The 21216-nt window shown below is 40.2% G+C and overlaps 1 protein-coding gene and 1 non-coding gene across 3 annotated transcripts in view; both read left to right on the top strand.

The window, feature by feature from the left end:
- Nucleotides 1-3752: 3752 nt before the first annotated feature.
- Nucleotides 3753-3902, top strand: LOC114893498. Its single transcript, XR_003792917.1, has one exon. It is a non-coding gene; the product is annotated as a small nucleolar RNA SNORA62/SNORA6 family (small nucleolar RNA).
- A 3404-nt stretch (nucleotides 3903-7306) lies between these two features.
- EFNA5 (ephrin A5) overlaps nucleotides 7307-21216 on the top strand; it is a 276148-nt gene continuing 262238 nt past the window's right edge. Inside the window, exon 1 of one of the 2 annotated variants that reach the window (XM_029216536.1) lies at nucleotides 7307-7714. In XM_029216536.1, the coding sequence (XP_029072369.1) occupies nucleotides 7590-7714 (125 nt within the window). In that variant the 5' untranslated portion in view covers nucleotides 7307-7589. The remainder of the gene's footprint in view (nucleotides 7715-21216) is intronic. The other variant, XM_029216537.1, reaches the window with a different exon arrangement.

Here is a 21216-nt window from a genome sequence, read left to right as displayed (position 1 = left end):
CTATTTTGCTTAGCCAGTTTAGATCTGGGGAGAAAAAGTAAAGCCAATGCTAAAAAGGGGCTTAGAAACAGCATTTCCTATTTCATGAAATCATGCTTACTGACTAAGGGTTATCCTCTGCTCGTCTTTAAATAGAATTCTCACAGAAGTTGATGAAAATCTTGGGTGAACATTGATGGAAAAATAAGTTCTTGGGCTTCCCTGGTGGCGCAGTGGTTGAGAGTTCGCCTGCCGATGCAGGGGATACGGGTTCGCGACCCGGTCTGGGAAGATTTCACATGCCGCGGAGCGGCTGGGCCCGTGAGCCATGGCCGCTGAGCCTGTGCGTCCGGAGCCTGTGCTCCGCAACGGGAGAGGCCACAACAACAACAAGAAAAAAGTTCTTTCTCTGTCTGTATATATGCTCATAAATATGCTACATGTGTATGTACATAATGGCATCAATTAAATTTTTAAAAAGATGTTCTAGCCCACTTGTGGGGGGGTGTCTCTAAACAAGTAAAAAAGGCAAAAGCACACAAATTTACATGCTTTTTGGATGATGGTAGTTGTAGCTGGTGGGAGAAAAGTATCCTAATTATTAGTTTATATATATTTGAGAAAAAAGTACAGGTTAACTTTATTTCTGAAAAGTCTACATATATTCTTTTTATTTAAATAAAGGTATGCTGCAGATATCTATGTTGCCATTGTAATAAAACATAAATACAAATTTTTATTATTTATTTATTTATTTTGTAATGTGCATTCATGGTAATCTGTATTCCTTTAAGCAAGGAGTGTAATGTTATTTAATAATTCACAAAGACCATTTTAGGATAGTATACTTAGTTGATTGATTAGATTTTTAAAATGCAGATAGATTTTATTTGGTAATTTTTATTTAAAAATTTGAAGAGGGGAAATACAGAGCTGTAAAAGTACATACATGTTCAAATAGTAAAAGACAAGACAAACATTTTTCATGGGAATAATATCACTTACCAATATCAGCTTTATGGTTGAATATTGGCCACATAGCTCTATGGTATATATACTGAAGTCTAGCTAATGAAAAGTGATGTGGAAATTGAATCAACCAGTTCTTGTTTGCTTCTTTTGAAATTATATGTAAGCACATACACATTTGTAATACACAGAAACATAACACATATTTACATGTGTGCCTAATTATTTGGTTTAGCTGTTTATCAAAATGACTGCTCAAAATTCTGTATGTTTAAAAAGTTTGCTATGTAGGTCTTATTTAAACTATATTTTGAAATGAGCAAAACAACACATAGGCAATTCATAAGTAAGAAATTCTAAAAAATGCCTCTTTAAGGATATTTCAGCAACTTGTAAAACTGCTTCTACTTATGCACAGACTTCAAGAGAAGGCATGCTGGGAAGCAAACTCCAGGAAGTGCCAGAAAATTAAAGAGAGAATGAGGAAAAGTGGAAAATTCGTGATGGAATTTGAAGGTCACAAGCTGAAGGTAAAGACATGGTACTCTATTTAGTAGAGGTTTTTTTTCCTCCCTCTTTTAGGCTGCACCCAGGAGAGGCAACTAGATCAGAAATAGAAAAGGAGCATTTCCTAAGGTCTGTAAGGAAAGAAAAGCTAGTGAAGAGTTATTCCTAAAGATTCTGAGAAAGCTCTTATAAAAGGGGGTAAAGAAGAGAGGAGGCTTCATTAAGTAACTTCAAATAGTCTGTGCACAGGATAGCTGGGTGACAGTTTGGTGATAGAACCTGGGTTCTTAGGCCTTTGGAATGAATTCTAAAGTTCTGGGAAGATAGATAGCGGAGTTAGCTTAAGTACCATTATGTTAGTCACCTGTTAGAAAGTTTTTTCATCTAATTATCATTTTTTTAATCTTTGATCCTGAGTTTATTTCCTTTATTATTTCTTCTGGGTATAACTGCTATATTAGACAAGAGTTGCTTAGTCTGTGGACTGTGGGGTTTGATACACCAGCTTGTTTCATTTATTTATCTGGACACTTGACTCAATAGATCTCCACTTCTATCTGGAGGCAGCTAATACAAAAAGGAAGTCCAGACTAGTCTAAAAAGGAAGACTAATCCATATTTAAAAGTAAGCTTTGTACTGCAACCACGTCTTGGAGATGGTATTCTGTTTTGTGCTATGTGAAAATTATTTTTATAGTATCACTTCATTTTAATAGAGAGGATCATGAAATTCAGTTCTTGGAAGTATTAACATTCCTGCCTTCATGGATAGCTGGGACATTTCTCCTAAGTACAGGACTTACTTTTTTTTTTTTTTCCCTGAAATATTGAACTCATTAAGGTAAAAAGAAATTACCTAGATTAGTGATTCTCTATTCTCTATGCTAATTAGAATTCCCTGGAGAGCTTTTAAAAATTACAGATCCAAAATCCCGGCCCCTAACCTAAAACAGGGAGTGGGGCCTTGGCACGTTCTTTTTTAAAAAGCTCTCAAGGTGATTCTAACTCATAGCCAAGGTTAGAACACCCACCTAGATAGTTCAAGGCCAAAAAATAATAAATAAACAAATAAATAGAAAGATAAATCCCTATCTGTATTTTAATTTGAAGCATTGCTTCAGTGTCATTTTTTCAGTGTCATCTGTTTTAAAACCACCAGTGCACTCGGTTACCGGTAGCTTTAAATCCAAATATATTTAGAATATAGCTAAGCCCTTTTACAGTCCATTTCCAACCAACTTTTCAGGTCTCAGCTCCCTACAACCCTCTTTCAATGTTGTTGAACTCAAAGCATTTGAACACTCCCTGCACCTTTATTCCTCCATGATTTAGCTTCTTGCTGTTTTCTCTCTGACATACTGGAACCTCCTTCTGAACTTGGCAAAACGCTACTTATCCTTTAAATGGCCAACTTTAGAGTCATTGCCTCTGTGACACTGGGCTAATCGTAATTATTTTCTATAATGCTGATTTGTGTAAATTCAAATGACTTCAATATTTTCCTGAGGAGACAAAGCCACATTATCTAATGGTACGTATACTTAATACCTCTCTTCAAACTTTATCTAAGTGTGTATCTGTCATATTGCTGCTTAGTTACTCCAATATCAATAATTACTTAGGTATATAATCCCAGAAGGAGGCATTTGATTTAAGTTTATGAATTATTTCTCCTAGACATTTGAATTATGTTCTGAACAGCTGCAAATTCCAATGCGTTTTATTCCAGCTCCCTGAATCATTTTAAGGAAAACCATCATGTATGATTTTCTTTTTCTGCTTAAAATGCGACTATCCAGACTTTAAAACAAATTGGAAATATTTAAAATATCAGAACATCCATATTCTTTTGATATATTGATTTTTCACATTTGCTTACAGTATGTGTTTTAAATAGGAAATAAGTGGATATGATTTCTTTTTCTTCACTCCTTTTGGCTTTGATGCCCCAGGAAGCCAGCTTGCCAACTCCCTGATACCTGATATTTCCCTGACTAAAAAGTCTCTCCGATGAGAATCAGCATTTTCCCCAAGATAGGAGTCATGAATTCTCATCTTCTTAAAGATACATATGTCCCTTAAAAGGGTCCAGAATATTTCCTGCAAAACTGTCTGTCATAGGAGCACCTATTAGAGCTACTATCAGAAAGACTGAGGGAAGAAATGCATCCTTCCTACAACAGAAAAAAAAAGTGCACCCTAAAATAGACCAAGAACTTGAACATCAGCAAAACTGGGGGTGGGGGGGGAATCAGATAACGCTTTAAGTGAAAATTTGATTTAAAAAATTAAAGCTTACTGCACATTGTTAGAGCTTGGAGTTGAGGCCCCTGGCCGATGAACTCACAAGTGTAGGTAGTGTGCTACATGAGGGGCAAGTTTTTCGCTAACATCGCAAGGGTCTCTGGCCCAATGAGTGGAGTTTGATAGTAATACTTGCTACAAATGTAAAAAAAAAAAAAAAAAAAAAAAAATTAAAGCTTATCCTTCAGTTCTCTAGCTTAAGTTTTCCAACTTCTCACTGTTGGAATTTTGTGAAATATACAGATGGTAGAGAAGAATTTGTGTTAATATTCTGAATTTACATTTCTTACTTTAGGAAGGTGTTTGGTTTGTTAGGGTGGTCTGTAGTGCAATCTATAATTACACAGATTGCAATTTATATCTACTCACAAAACAGAAGAGTTACTTTTCTAGGACAATTTCAGGTCTCTGCAGATAGGAAAAATTTCTGTAATTGAGAAACTACTCAACTTCTAGGCAAGAGCCCGTGACATCCAGGTAATCCCATGCCGATATGGACTCTTCCTTTCCTCTCAAATCGGTATTGCTCATGACCCCAGATTCTCCATCAAACTCAATCCCGGCTGAACTACAGGTAATAGCCCCGCTGGGTGCGGACTGCAGGCCAACCACTGGAGGGCGTCTGGACGCTTCCAAACAGCTCCGAAGAGCCTGGAAATCTAGAGCTCGAGGACTGGAAAGCGCAGGAGGAAGAACGTGATCTTTGATTTTTATTGGGCTAATAAGTAAAGGGAAGAACAGGCAGGTTTGGGAGCAAAAGTACGCTGTTTTCTTTCTTGGGATTAGCCCTTCTTGCTGAGGCAGCAAATTCCCTAGAGAGTTAGAGAGACTAATACCACTCAGGCCCCAGCCCGCGGAGCCCCATGAGGGCGAGTCTCGAGAGTGTGTAGCCCCGCAGCGCCGGGCGCCTGCCTAGCTTCCCGGGCGCTGGAGGACACCGGCACACGTCCCGAGGCGCGAGGACCGCCTCGCTGTCAGGTGATCGCCCGACGGTGGCGGCCGAGGGCCCGAGGCACTGCAACCTGCTCTAGAAACCCGGGAACGCAAGGCCTTTTCCAATAATAAAGGAATTCCTTCCCTGACCTCCATTTCTTCCCCCACCGGGTTCGTTCAAAGCATTTATCCTTTGGGGAGTGGGCAGTGAACCAACCTCGGAGTTGAAATAGAAAAGGTGTACGGTATTTCGGGTGGGCTCCCCTGCCGCATTCATTTCCTCCCTGCCGAAGATTCGCACTGAATTGTAATCACTTTACCCTGTGATTTTCTCGATCTAAAAAAAAATGTGTTTTCAAAGCATCACTTTAAAGAAAAGTCTTGCTTCCTGCTCATGAACCTTTAAATCCCTGGTAGGAAGAGGGGAGTTGAAAGGCACATGAGAGATGCTCAGGTTTTCAGATATCCCGGCGCCGGGCAATGCGCCTTGTGAAGAACAGGACAGAGATTTCCAAAAACACGTAGTCACTGTCGTTGCCTGCCAGCCGGCTGCTGGGACTGCGTGTCACTTGAGGGGCCCCGGAGACAGATTTCGGCTCTCCGGCTACAGGGTGGGAACCGGTTCCTTTGTAACTGAAAGACCCTACCCTCAGCTAAAAAGATGTCAAATCATTCCTCAGGCCAGACGGAATTCAGCATCCAAAGGGTTACACGCGGCTGCCGGGTTCGGGCGGAGGAGAGGGCGCCTCAGCACTCCCAGTAATTCAATTAGTCAGGTTTCTGGAAGGTGGGGCCCGGGAGGGGGGTTAGGAGGCGTGGGGAAGGGAGGAGATTAGGAAAACGCCTCTTTCTCGTGGAGCAGACCAATCCGGCTGGAGTAAAGAGGAAAAAAAAACCCCGATCTGTAAGCAAACAGCAGGCCTTTCCCTGACTGGCTGCTCCAGCCACCCCCCACCCCTTTCCAAGTAAACTGCGAGGGAAAAAAAAAAAAAAAAAAAAGCAGCCCACATGACCCGGGCCGCGGCGGCAGCAGCGCTGGCTAGGCTCGGCCTGGCGGCGCCTCCCCCTCTCGGTCCGAAGCTCACACCGGCGCTCGCGCCGCCCGCCGACTCCGCGCCCTGCGCTCTACGCCCACCCCACCCCCGCGCCGCCCACGTCCACGTTCACGCGCGCGGCCTCGCGCTCCGGTACGGCTGGTGCTGCTGGTGCTGCTGCTGGGTTGCCGCTGCTGTCGGTTTTACACGCAGGTCATTAACGAGGGGGCGTGCCCGAGGAAATTTTTCCCATAAAGCATTTTTTCTCTCTCTCTTTTTTTTCTCTTTTGCAAAACTGACTTTTACCCCTTTCCACTTCTCGCCAGTCGTTTCAGTCCCTCCTGGGCCGCTCGTGCTGCTGCTGCACTCAAGTTTATTTTCCCGCCTGGTAAAGGTTTTGGGATTCTGTCGGTGGTTTTCACCTCTTGTTGCTGCTGTGCCCAAGGAGGGAAAGAGGAGCAGCTGCGGGAGGATCGGGAAGGTTTTCTGATGTAGTCATCGGGGAGGTGCCACACGCTCTCGTGCGCTCTTTCTTTTTTTTTTTTTCTCCTTTCGCATTTCAAACTGATTGACGCCTCTCTACAAGTTGCCGGGCTTGGGGTCGGACCAGTCGGAGTCGCAGGGACACTTCTGAGAGCTCACCCAGGGCTCTTGGCACCGCGTCTGGGGGCTCATTCTTGCTCCCGGAAGGCGATCGGAGACTGACATCAGCCCATCCAGGAGTTGGAGGGATTCATTTGAAAGTGATTGTTTCCCCTCCCGCTCTCCAGCTGAACAGTTGGATTGGCATCATCCTGCAGGTTTCGGCATCCCAGCTCCGCCTGGCTGGCTGGTTCAGACCTCTGCTCTCCATTCACTCTGGTGCACCGACTCCCGGCCAAGAAAAGCACGCGCGAGAAATCCCCGAGACTCAGGCAGCGGCCAGGGTGTCGCCTCCCGCCACCGTCGCAGTCCGACTCCGACAGGGGACCTGCCGAAAGACGCGAAAAGCCAAACTTTTCTTTGAGGTTTGAGAGGCAAGACCGCTCCTCGCCCGCTTAGCTGCCGCTTAACCAGTTCCAGGACGCCGGCGGGGCTGGGTTTCTGGCTCCAGATCTCCACCCTTCTCGGCGCCCCGAACCCGTAGCACCTACGAGACTCCTTCGAGATTTCCAGGGGTTACCGGGTTAAAGCACAGAGGAGGCGGGGGAAGGGGGTCCTCAGACTCCCAGGACCACAGGCGGGAAGCCCCCCCATCCACACGGAGCCCTCTTCCTGCAGTTTCCTACAGGCCGCCAAAGTAACTCGGAGCGAAGCGGGGCGCAGTGCGAGGGCCCTGGGCGGCGGCGGAGCCGTGCGCACCCCGCGGCGCCGACGCTGAGCCGGGCCCGGCGGGCCGGTGTATGTCTCCCCGCGGCCGTGGCGCGCAACTCCCGGTGACTGTGCAGCGTGCGCCGCCGCCTGCCCCAACCCGCGCTGCCGCCGCCCGGCCCGGCGCGCACCTCCTTCTCCCGGGGTGACCGGCCTGCCGCCGCCGCCCGAGACACAGCTTGGCACCCCTTCCCCCGCGCTCGCCGCCGCCACCACACACACACACGCACGCTTCTCTCCATCTTGTGATTCCTTTTTTTCTCCTGAGCCCTCCATTGGGGGTGCGAGTTTGCCTTTATTCCCCCCACTCCTCCACCTTTATTTCTGTCTCTCCTCCCCCTCCTCAGCTTGGTGTGCGCCTCTTTCTTTTCTCGCCCCTCTTCATTTTTATTTATTCATATTTATTTGGCTCCCGCTCTCTCTCGCCCCTTCTCCCTCCCTCCCTCCCTCCCTCCGGATCCCTGATCTCTCCCCGGAGTGGCGCGTCGGCGGCTCCGCCGCTGGCCAGGCGTGATGTTGCACGTGGAGATGTTGACGCTGATGTTTCTTGTGCTCTGGACGTGTGTGTTCAGCCAGGATCCTGGCTCCAAGGCCGTCGCCGACCGCTACGCCGTCTACTGGAACAGCAGCAACCCCAGGTAAGGCAATGGGGGGCGGAGAGCCGGGGCTACCCGGGCCTCGGGGACCTGCGGAAGGAGCGGCGGCGCCGGGGATCCGCGCGCATCGGCCGACAGCGGCGCGCACTCTCAGAGTCTGCGTCGCTCGGGCGGGGATGGCTTTCGAGGCGCCCGCGGGAAACGCTCACTTCGTGCCCCTCATTGTTGAGGTGCGGCAGGGAGCCTGAGCGCCCCTGGGCGTCCCCGGGGCTGCCCAGACCCGATGCTTCTGCGAAGCCCGGGGAGACTCGGAAAAGGCGGGAGCCCGGGAGTGGAGACTTCGCTTCCCACCCGGGCAGGCTGGCCAGCATCCCGAGCCAGGCGCGGGGCTTGGGCACGGGGAACCCCGGGCGCAAGCCGCCAGGAGCTCCCTCTTGGAGCGTGGCTGCGCAGGGACTGTGGAGAGAACCAGCTAAACATCCCCAAAGTGTTTTTTTGTTTGTTTTCTTTTTAAATTTTTTCCTTCCCTTTTCCCCGGTGCGCTCAGAAAGCGCACTGGCAGGGGGAAGTGTGGGGGGCTGGGAAGCGGAAGCTTTAGGTTTATATTTTCCTCTTTAACTACGAGGAAATCATCCGACCACTAAGTCAGTCTGGTCCCGGCTCTCTTGGCAGTAGAGAGGCTTCTCCCACCTTCTCCACCTCCCGGTGGGCTCAAGGTGCCAGAAAGTTTGATCTAATGCCGGGTTACGTCATGCTTGCGGAGCTAGCTGCTGGAGTTGGCCGAACCGGGAGGTGGGAGCCCTTCGTCTGAAGCCTGGCAGTGTGCAGCCGGAGGAAAACGCGCGGTTACCTGGAAACGTTTTTCGCCAGCCGAGTACGCGGGAACCTAGAGACGGGCGCCCGGGGCCGCCCTAGCGCTCCTGCTGGACCCTGGCTTGTTCACGGACCCTGGAAGAGGGGTAGGGGTGGGGTTGTCCAGAGTGCCGGGCGGACCCCTCCCGATCCAGAGCAGGTCCAAGCCCTACTTTCTCCCCGGCAGCAGTCGGCCCCGCTGGGCCCATATTGCTCTGCCTTTCTGGGACCGAGGCCAGCTTCCAGCCTTCCAGCTGTGGGCTGGTCTCGGTGCCCAACGAGGAGAAGGGAAATAGCATCGATTATACCTAAAATCCCAGGTTTTTCCCTGGGCTGGCGTGGAAGTTGGGAGAAGAAACGCGGAGGCCAAGGGAAGAGTTTGGTTGCTGCGCACCCAGCGCGCTTGGGGAGAGGGGGCTGGTGGGCGCCTCTAGTTTTTCCTACCTCCCGGTGGCCCTCTCCGCCGGCCTCCCGCCTTCCTTTGTTATGCTGGCATAGGAGGGATTCCCCCCGCTTGAAGTAATGTTCTCTCAGTTGGAGATGAGCAGATTTCCCTACGAGCCGTACACCGGTTGCCGAACGGGGATAGAGTCCCCCTCCCCCCCGCTACCCCAGGAAAGATAGTCACACCCAGGTAGCCCAAGTCCTGACTGAATCGCTTGGGCCAAGTGGAGACATCCTTCAAAGTTTGGTTTAAAAAGTCTCCTGAAGGTGGGTGTGGAATGGGAAGCTATTTCTTCTTTGACATGCCACTTACCGCTATTAGGAAAAGAGAAAGAGAAGCCATCCTGCCAGAGGAGATGCCTTTTATTAAAGCTGACAAGACAAATAGAGCAAGCTTTCCAGTTGTGATGGCGTTAAAAGCAAGTCTCATTATGTTGGTTGGTTTTATTCCCCTTTGGGCTTTATTAGACAGCATATTCGAAACAGAGGAATTTATATTTTAAACTTTAGTGCCTTATCAAATAAAACAACAGTGAAATTGGTTAGTTGAATTTGGGACATTTTACTCTTGCTTGTCTTTTGTTTCCCACTCCAAACTTCACAGTGTAATCTTTTTCTCATGGTATTAATTTATTTGGGTACTTGGGTGTTCCAGTCATCCTGGGTTAAAACAGAAAGAATCAGCAACATCCCCACTCTTACCCCCTCCTTCTTAACCTGTCAAACTAGTCTGAGTTAGTTTGAGGACATTTTATCTTAGGTTATCTCTGTTTTATGCTTTTGATACTGTTGTTTGGTTTGAGATTAGCACATTGATTTTTGTCACAGGTCATGTTTTTTAATAGATCTGCCCTGCCTGCGGAAAACTCTTCTGCTCAGGATGCCATGGTGTGTTTGAACCTGCCCAAAGTTAACCTGTAGAATTTTAAAATACCAAGAGTATTCTCAAGTCAGTGTTTTAATTTGAAGTTTGTGGAAATACTTCTCTGATCATTATCAATTTGATAATGTTCAAAAGAAAGAATCATGCAACCCACCCCCCCAAAAAAAGATTCAGCTCTAACTTTAGTATTTTTAGGGATTTGTGTTTATCTTCATATGTTATCACAGTAAAACTTACTTTAAAAAATAATATAATTTTAAAACTAGGTACTGGTAGGCAGATTTATCTTAGAAATGTGGAATAAGACGGTGCTTTTTTGATGAATGAAGAAAAGTCAGCTTGGATGTATTTAAAAGGAGCCAAATGCAAAATAAGTAATTTAGAAATAAGTTTATCACAAAAGATAGTGAAAAAATATTTTAGAAAATTTGCAGGGGTCTACTAAATTTTAAACTTTTAATGTTTTACATTTTCTTTTCATCTATGCCATCATTTTGTAAAGTAAGCTAACCATGCTTTTTGGTTTGACATAAATCCTATCTTTTAAGATTTTGCTAAATTAATAATATGATCAGAAGACTTCAGTCTTGTGGAAAAAAGTAGAAAACTTTAATTGCAACGTAAAGAGACTTTAAAGATTTTTCTCTTAGAAGAAAAGTTCAGCGACACATTAAGCTGATAATAAATGGATATTGTGGCAAAATGAAGTAAATATATTTTAGTTTATACTAATGTACTTCATTTGAAATTATGTTTAGATAAAATTAAAATTAAGTATTACATCTTGATCACAGGATTTACATTTCTTATTTTGTAACTTGTGTAGTCATAGGAGTTTATCAGCTGCATTGGGTTTCATTACTGACTGCTTTGATAACAGAAGCATCCATAGATCTAAGTTCACAGAGGAAAAAAATATAAAATGTATTTGCTGTCAGATGGTTTTGCTGTTAGAATCTGTCTTCCCAAGCATTCACTTCTGGGAAATAGATGTTTAATTTTTAAATGCTGATAACTTTTTAATTGGCAGTATTTATTGGGCAGTGGACCACATTGATTTTATGTATTGACTTGCTACAGATCTCTGAAATAGCAACTGAGACCTAACAGTCTGAATAAAAATATATGATAACATTTTTGTAAATGCACCTTTCATATTTTAAACGTTTGAAAAGTTGTATGAGTTTCACCTAAATCGTGAGAGTAATAGAAAGATCCTTTTAATGTTATGCTCAATTCTGAACCGGCCTGTTACTAAGTAAGTTTGAGTAATGAAGATCCAAGTCAAGGAGATTATAACTATTGATAGAATATTTGTGTCTAATTTCTTTAATAATGGAAAAAGCTTTTAAGTAACTTTAAAAAAGACTTTCAATAATAAAACTTCCTTTACATTCTCCCTTAGTAGCTACGTTTATAAAGGTAGAGGTGACTCAATATTAAGAGTATGCCGCTTAATTTGAAACATGCTATAAACAGTTTGGTGCTTCCAAAGATAATATTCTTTCAAATGCTGTGTATGTTGAAAAGTTCTTGGATTCATTTGACCAATTGCCAAAATGATGCTGGGATAATTAAACATGTCTCCTACTGGTTGGCATTAATAGATGGAATAGTAAAATAATACAGTGGCAAATATAACCAGCATACTTTAAGAGTACCGATTTTCTTCACTTAGTACTTTGCTTCTGTTAAGGTTTGAGAATCACCAATTTAAAATGTTATTGTCTTATGGGAAAAGATATCCCTATAATTCATCTGGGATTTTCTAAATTTCAGCCTAACCATATGTTTTCTTTGGACTTGTAAATTAAACATTTCATGTTAGAGTAGCAGGTAATTGACACCATTTAGTTTTGCAAACATGTAATCTTGAGTTGTGAAAGTGATGTGAATTCTAGGTCAACACTCCCAAATCTTTCAGGCAGTATAGGTGATATGTATGTGACTAAGTAGAGAGTAGTAACATTTTTCCCTGATCATATAGCCCTTGCATATTTTTTCTCTTTCAAAATTCACTTGTTTCATTTAAAAAAATCTGAGCTTCCAGTGTTTTATATATATATATATATATATATATATATATATATATATATATATATACCAGTATACCAGTACTGTGCCTTTCCCACTGACAAATGAAATCAGTTTGGTCTAAATCTAAGAATTTGTTTTGAAGAAAGATGGAAAGTTGATCTTGGTTTTGAATGAGTTGTATCACCAACCCTGATAACTTTAGTTTTGAAATTTTAAGTATTTTAAATAATACTTCATATGTTAGAAACAAAAGTTCTTCAAGTAAAAGACATTACTTAGAATCTTTTAACTTTATTAACCCTGAACCTCAGTGTAATGTATCATTTTATTAGGTGTAACGGGATAATTTTGTTATTTTGATATTTATATCAGAATTTTATAAACATCTGCTTTAAAAACAAAGTGATGAAAATTTATATCCCCTGTAGGAAACCTGAAGTGTTTTTACCCTTATCCATTTGTAGGAGACCTGAAGTGAATTTTCCCCCTCTTACCCTTTGTTTAATCTAGAAATTTGTAGAAGAAAAGTGTGCTTCTTATTTTTGGCCAGTTTTCCATAGAAGTTTGAAAGCAAAATAAGCCGTTGAGATGTTATGTTCCATTGATTTTATACATTATGTTATGTATTCGTAATAAGCTATCAGAAATAGTCAACTGTCTTTTTCTTAGGTGACTGGAACATCAGTGCTGTTTGAGGCACGCTTGGCTGTTCAGTGTGAGACCAAGGTCAATATACTCTTCATGATTAAAAGAATCAGAGAGAGCCTTCAGTAGTTCATTACTCCCTGTTCGTTGATTTTAGTGGTATTAACTAAGCCATTGGCTCACTGAACGAATATCTTGTTGCCATATGTGTTCTGGCTGATGATCAATAGCTCTAGAGGCTCCCACCTTTGAAGACTGAGGATCAGATTTGGAGGGAGCACTTAGTTATTTGGGGGCAAATTAGCCTTGTGAATTTCTTGCCATTTAATCTTGTAAGATGCCTCTGAAGAGGCGTTTCATTGCATTCTGTCCACTGGCCTGATTTCCTGTTGGATTGGACAGATAAAGATGAGCGCCTCCTTTTCTCCCCTGTTGCTATGAACCAAGCAAGCTACCAGCTTCATGCTGGGCCAAGAAAATTAATGAATACAATTAGTCCTTCAGGAGTCCTGGCCTTTGCAAACTTAGAAGTATATGCCAAAAGAATGTACCTTTGAGGAAGAGAAAACATTGAAATAGAAGATGAACAAAACATAAGAATATGGTTAAGAACAGAATTTTATGTGAGGGTAACATTTGGTTTATTGTTTAGTTTTTTTTCTTTGTCCAGTATATATCATTTGATTAATAGTTTTTGAAAAAAGATACCCCTCAGCCCTCTTCATTTTTTGTGTTGGTTTTGAATAACTTCCAGCAGTAATGAGAATTTAAAAAGCTATGATATTTTATTTTAGATAATGAACCACTCTATGTTAACTGATGCCATATAATCAATTTTCTTTTCAGAAACAGTATACAAACTGTTAAAACAGCAGCCCTGATTAGAATGTCTTTGTTGAAAAGGAAGCTTGTATGTCTCTAAGCACAGTGAGGAAGTTCTGGCCACTTACCCAGGATGCTCAGTCAGGACTAGTCTTCCAAACCGAGAAAAAATTGCCTCTCATCATTTGTGACAGATAATGCCTTCATATTCAGGTATAAAACCTCAAAGAGGAGTGTAAGAAATGAGATATTAATATTCACTTTTAGTAATTTGTCTTATGATGGTGGTCTTAGACAGCTAAACATCAATAAATTATTGTCTCTTTTAAGGGCCTGATTTATATTATTAGATTTATATTTTAGTCTGCTTCTCAACCTATACCCTGAGCTGTTTCGTGGAAAAGTTTCTTGTGATTAATTTGAACTTCCAGTGTTTCTGAATGGGATATTACTCACTACCAGGAGATCGTTTCCTCTGGATTTTGCCTGTATTCATGTTTTCAAAATTGTCTGTTATAAACAAGGCAGCATAATGACATAGAAGAACTTAGTTTAAAAGTAAAAAGTAGTAATGCAGGTTTTTCTGTATCACAACTATGATGCCTAGTTTTGAGCATAAACAAAAATTTTTCCTTCTATTTTACTATTCTTGATAATCTATACTCCTTATTGTACTCTGAAGGGTTTATTGTGAACTACTGAAGTCTCTACACTGTTTTCTAATCTGAAATCTGTGTAGATGGAAACTCTTTATTTTTAGGCTTTTGAATATAGTATTCAAACAGTGAGCCATAGATTTCAATAAAACCATTATTTTAAAACAGTGAAAACTTCTCCTTGAGTTAGCTGGTTGCTGGGAGACGGTAGTGTACTACAGTGATGGTTAGCTCAGCTTTCATTCAGGTAGAATTCTGTCATTTTCAATAAGGAAAAATAAACCTTTGTCATCTTGAGAAACATTCTTCATGCAATTGACAGTTGACAGGTTGAAGAAAATGTTACTGTCAGGTCTTATTTTCCCCTCAAGTGAGAAATAAAAATAGTTTTGAGTGATTTTTTTTAAAAAAATCTATTAAAAACTTATTTCAAAATGGAGGAAAATGTTTTTAGTTTTTATGTGTATGTCACAGTTAATCTGCCATTTGCTTCAGGGAAGGTCATCAAAGTGCAATTCCAGGAGCGGTTGTCTAACAGCTAAGTTCCTAGGGTATTACCTTTGAAAAGCCAAATACAGTTGATTTGTTTGTAACAGGATATCTATCACTGGACATTTTATGATGGAGTTCTGTAAGATATAAAAGATATAAATATTATTCCTGTTACTGCTTATCAAGTGACCTGATTTTGGGGACTGATGATCATGATTCTGATACGAAGGATAATTGGGAATTTTGGTTTTGTGACATCTCTGTGTATATGCATTGGGCAATCACCTTATTAGCACACAAAGATCAAAACTTTAGAAGAAATTGCTTTGCTATTAATAATTTTCAGTAACTGCACAGAGTAATCCGTAAATTTCCATGTGGAAGTGCATGAATATATACTTGGAGATTAGAAAAAAATATACCAAAGTTCTTGTTTCTTGATTTAAAAAAGCTAGTTTTTTGGCTTTCAGTTAAATCAGCGTTTCTTTTCTTTCCCCCTAGAAGCAGCCATCTTGTTTTAAGACCGATTTTACTTCTTTCATGAAAATGGTCCGGAAATGAATATGGACGATAGAAAAGGACTAAACCACTTTGGGATCATTTTGGCAGGGCTCTACATTTAAAGCTCTATCTTAAGTTATTCATGAGCTCACTAGAATGCTATCTTCTTGTATTTAGTTGACAAAAAAGAGGGTATTTTAACTTAGTAATTATATATTTTAAACCTAGGCATATTATACTTTCATGTTAAATATTGGGCTGTACCATGTTTACCAATGTAGTTTTCTCTTGAAGCTTATAATTTATCGTTAATTTCTCAGTGATATGTTTGTAGCCCCTGTTATCACCACCCGCCCCCAAACCCTGACTTCCTTTTTCTTACTGTACTAAGCAGTCCTTTTTGTTTGTTGGTTGATTTTTTTTTTTTTTCCAAATTGCACAGCGTTAGCGGGAATCTTTCTCTAGTAAGTGGTAGTGATAAAAATATAGTTACCTCCAAAAATGAAGCATTTGGAGTGCTTTAAGAAGCGTTATATGAAGCCAGAGCCTTTTTGGTCCCTGGAATATAGGCTCTCACAATCTCATTACTAAACCATTCTTGTGGGTTCTTATAGAAAATTATTTTGGAAGTAAATTCATATTTGTTTTTAAAAATTATGAGAGTATACTAATTGAGACTGTTACATTTTCCACCATGTTTTGTATTTCTGGATACATTTGGAGGAACATGTGGTCTAGTAAACTTTACCAAAAATTTATACTACACTTCTTGCCACTGCATCTGTTTGACGACGTCTGGGAACATTATTCCCATGTACTGAAGTAAAAGCAGAACGTCTTAAGACTAATTTCAAAGTAACCTGACTCAATCAGTCTGATTAAACTGGGCACAAATTGAATACTACTTATGTCACAGATTGCTTCAGTTCATTAGAAGTAGGATTTTTGATGGTTGCAAGTACAATGTAAAGGAGATAAATACATGTTTTAAGATTGGATATACATCTCATGGACTTCTCATTAAAGTCCAAGTATGAGTTGACAGTCTTTGTACCAAAACGCTTTCCTCTGCTATACATCATCTGTTTTTCTTTGACTGATGGAGAAGACTAAAATAACCAAGGGTTCAAAATGATCTTTTTGTTTTAAATGAACTAACAAATACTTTTGTTTTTTCTTCCCGTTTCTAAGGTGTCAGAATATCCATTCTAGTTTTATTAGTGATTTATGTATGTAGAAACTATAATTCACAATTAGCTCTTGCCTCTTACTATGTAAATACATGTTATAAAAGTAAATGAAAGTATTTTCTCCTATTAAAAATGCAGTTTTGTGGTTTGATGCAGTCGTGGCTTATTTTGGTTGGATAATTGTCGTGCTAATTGTTATCTAGATTTTGATGGTGGTGGGCATGATATTTGATGTTTTCTGGTACTTAGGTGCCGGCAGGATATACGGCTTTGTCACATTTGCCTAACTTTAATAATATATAGGGGACTTAACCTTTTGGTTAAGTTATTTTTAATGGTATTTAATTGTATGGAGTCAACTGGGATTAGGGAGAAAAGGAAAAATAATTCTAAATATGGGGAAATTATCTCTTGTGTTTAACAATTAGGTTAAACAAAGTGGGAGCAAATGAGCCTAGTTCCCGTCTATTGTTTCAGGGCAAGAAAATACAGACAGATGTCGGAATGTGGAAGCTGTGACCTCTGACCCACACAGCATGGCCACTGCTGTGGCACACAAGTGTCCTGAGCCACCATCGTAGCAGCACTTTTTGAAGTGACTGACACTTGAGATGGAGAACCTGAAACTGATTCTGTAGCTATTTGTAGCTCTCCGAAATCTCATTCTTTTTAGCTTCAATTTTAAGTTCCTCACCTTACCTTTTATGAAAAACGTTTCTTTGTTTGGCTCAGACAGTGCTTTTGTGACTTCTAGAAGGGATCTGTATCCCTGTAGTCACTATCAATCTTTTCCTCCCAATAGATTTATTCATCGGGTTGGGATAATGGAGGAAACTCAGATGTATGGCTCTGCTGCACCAAGTATTTATCTGCTTTATTTAGCTAATATGTACTTTTTAAAAGACAAGTGAAAGCAGTGGTTTTGTTGAAGGTCCTTTCTTTTAGTCTCTGCTCTGCAATCTCGCCAATAACCCCAGGGTTCAGACAGACCATTAATGTTTTAGATACTGTGGCATTCAGTATTTTCTTCATATATTTGTTTACTGTTACTGCTGCAATAAACTTTTATGCTTATTTCTGTAGTTTTCTGGCAGGGACTCCATTTATTAAAATTTAGTGACCCAGCACTAAGAAGGGTACAGTTCAAATAGTGGTGCTCCTGACAGGGTTTTGTGTCCAACAAGAGAAAATAATAGGGAAATGAAAGCTGCCAAAATGTGTCTCCCAATTACTAATTAATCAGGCGATAAAGGACCTCAGTGACAGATCTGGTGTCTGCCATGACAGCAACTTGGGAGATGCCTTATTTTAAATACTGTATAAAACAAATTGAAGTAAGCCTCAGGGACTATAGCACCCAGATATTTGATATCACAAGTGTTAATTTTTTAAAGTCTGTATAAAGCAAGGCAAAACCCAAAATTGAAACTGAATCTTTGTATTCTTCACTGATAGTATCAAAACATAAAGCTATTCTTTATGTATTTTGCTTATTAATAAGCAATGCCTTTATTCTTATTAATATTTTAGTGCAGATATAATAGTAGTTTTGGTTTTAGTATTGATGTAGCATTGTATACCTACTTTATCCTCGATAGAGACTTGGGAAAAAATTAAAAATTTTTTCTATCATATGCCTGTCATCAATATTTTAAGTATTACTATAATTGAAGAACAAAATTCTCCCCTCCCCTGGAAATATATGTTTTTGCTGTCCCAGAGGTTCCAGTCTTTTCTGGCAATGTTCCCACTATGGTTGCAGGACCCATAATTAAATGCCTATTTATTATTATTAGTTTATTTTTTCCATATCAGTTACCACCTAAAAAGAAAAGGGCCTTGTATGGAACTATAGCTGTCGGGGAACAATGAAAACTAATTACACACTCTGCTATCACTATTGTCGACTATACTCTTGGGAAAACAACAACATGACAGTGTGTGTGTGTGTATGGTGGGGTGTGTATATGTATACAGGATATTCCATATGATTATATACATATGGGGTCAGACATATCTGATGGTTTAACTTAAAACTCTGGGTTCCCTGAAGCAAAAAAAAAAAATGTATAAAGGACAATTGAATTCAGTTAATTAAATAGACAAAAAGCAATTCTTTATTGGGGAGAGTATTCCTGATTTAGTATCCGTCCTTTAAAATATGGCCTAAGAGAGTCAGCAATAATCATGACTCTGAATATCTCATTATTTTGAGTATCATTTTGGAATGGTCCTGTTACCAGTACATCTATGCTATTAATGTATTTGATTATTTACTATATAATTATCTCTTTCACAAATTATTTCTTTGCTTCGCTTTAGAGTTCTGTGTTGGTATCTGGTTATTTGAGGACTGATTACTCAGTTTGTTTATTATGTATATTTCCCTGTCACTGTATTTCTCTTTTGATGGCTTTGGCCATTTCACTGTTCAGTAGGTGGATTTGAGAAGGAAAAGAAAACTAAAAAAATGATGTTTCTGAAACTTACAGCAGCTTTCGTATGAGATTTGGTAAGAAAAGACTTGGAGGCTATTGAATAACTTGAGGTTTGGAATCAGTTTTGGATTTTAATCATCCATGCCATTCCTGTTCTCTGGTACCACATAGAATCAGGACTTGGCCCTATATAATGGTTTCCATTACTACTTCGATTTCTTGGGTGAATTCTCCTTACCGTATTTAAAACCAGAGCCAAATGGGCGAATTCAGAAATTATATGTTGATTTAAACTTAGTTTTCCAAAGTTTTCACATTAAAGCAACATTATAGATAAATATCTAACGGTAGTAATATATTCCTATATTGAATATCTAAAGGTTACAATTGATAAAATATTGAGTGATACCTGCAGACACTGAGAGGCACACAGTGGATTCGGAGATGCATAAGACAGCATCTGTACCCTTAAAGAACTTGCAGTTTTGTGTACGTTTAAGAACTGTATACACGTAATCACAGTGCAAAGTAGAAGATACTCTAAGAAATGTTCACATATGGATTTATTCAGCGAATATTTATCGAGTGTCCACTGTGGGCCAGGTATTGTTCTTAGTACTGGAGATATTGCAGGAAACAACATCTCTGCCATCATGAAGTAGTCAATTTGCGATTTCTAGATCACTGCTTTTCACACTCTAATGTGCACACAAGTCCTCTGAGGATTTTGTTGAAATAACAGATTTTAATTCAGTAGATCTGGGGCGGGGTCTGACATTCTGCATTTCTAGAGAGCTCCCAGGTGGCATTGATGCTGCTGGCCCATGAACCACAGTTGGAGCAGCTGGGTTCTAGATAAATCAGTGGGGAGAGAGATTACTTCTGGTTTCTTATCAAGGGCTCTTGGTTGTATTTGCCCTGAACTTTCTGTATAGTTCTACAGTTTCTCAAGTGGCTTAGTATTTGTATGAGTGCAAGTTATTTGTCTTAAGACCAGGTAGTCTTCATTTCTTGCGACTTTACCCCAAATCTCAGACAAATAAAATAGATCTTTACATTGAGGTTTATGTGTCATTAAAATACACCACTATCAAAAGTAACAGGCCAGGGATTTTGATGTAAGTCTTGCTCTTTATAGACAAATCTACTGGAGTGAAAATATTGCCTTGGTCCAAAAAGTTTAAGGAGGATCCTGTCATAAATGTCTCAATATATTTGCAAACCCTCCCCAGAGATATTTTCTATGGCAATGCCAGAATTACACCTCAGAAACAGATTTTTAACACTTTCCAATTGAAATCCATATGGTCAAATGAACCTCAAATGTTCATCTTACATTCAGCACAGAAGATGACTAACAATTTTTCTGCTTCCACTGGCAGGGTTTCTTGTGGGTGACTTTAGGAGCCTACACTTCCTTGGAGACTTGGGAGGAAAACAGCTGTCTGCTCTAAAATTCCATGAGTCTAGTGTCCTTAGTAATCTTTGTTTCTATAGCATCTCGGTAATATAAAGTCTATAAATATGCTTCTTTTTTTTCACAGCATATATATCATTTGCTTTTGCAAAACAATTGTGTGATGCTTGTATTCACAAGTAAAGGGTGGAACTAGTTAAATTCAGATTACTCTGCCTGCTTACTTGTTGTTCCTCACTCTTTGTGTATAAATACAATATTCCCACTCTTCTAAGTGAACTTGAAAGTCTTTGAAAGCATAAGTAGACTTACTTAACCGATATACCTCTATGGAACAATTATTAAAAGGAAGATGAAAATGTTTGCCTGTAGACCAGCTATATTTGTATGAAAATAAACCAAAAGAAGGGAAGGATGGTTAGCACTCTTAATTCAAATATCCTTTTGTTTTTAATAACGATTTTACCAATACTTTTGTATAGTTAATTATCAAACAGAAGCAAATCTTTTCATTTTCAGATCCTTGGCAAAATGGATTTAATTAAAATATTGTGTAACTTTTATAAGAGCTATGAATATTATTAAGAATAGTAAATCAAGACATGTCTGTTTTGCTTGTTCTTTGTAGGTTTATGTTTATTCTCATGATGGTGTAAATAAGCATCTGAGACAGTGACTTTGAGGTGACACCCACTTAGAGTTTCTAGTTTTATGATTCTCATAGATAAAGAAATTCGAGAATCTTCTGTGACTATGTGTGAACTTCAGTGATTCCTAAAAATGAAGTATGCTTAGAAGATTATTAAATTTAGAAATAGGATATCTTTATTGATTAAAATGAAGTCATTTGCATATCTCTAAGGAATGGCTTTGTTCAAAATGGAGTTAATATACCTAAGATTTGTGGTCATTGCCATGTTTAGATAAAGCAGAAGATACTCAATAGTTCTAATTATTGTTTTACCCCTCCATTTTTTAAAAGGGAAAATAAATACATTGAACACTTTTTATTTAACTCAAGGCTATTAACAGTGATTTGTCCTCATTCATTGAACAGTTTTTATTTAGCTCAAGGCTATTAACAGTGATTTGTCCTCAGATTAATAGGTTGTAACCAAGTTCTTGATACACTGATATTTCTACATTTAAGATTGTTTTGACTGCATA

The sequence above is a fragment of the Monodon monoceros genome, unplaced genomic scaffold (genome assembly GCF_005190385.1).
Source record: "Monodon monoceros isolate NGI ecotype Baffin Bay Population unplaced genomic scaffold, NGI_Narwhal_1 Super_Scaffold_12, whole genome shotgun sequence".
Taxonomy (NCBI): domain Eukaryota; kingdom Metazoa; phylum Chordata; class Mammalia; order Artiodactyla; family Monodontidae; genus Monodon; species Monodon monoceros.
Note: the sequence above shows the minus strand (reverse complement) of the source record. Positions and strands in the feature narration are given on the sequence as shown.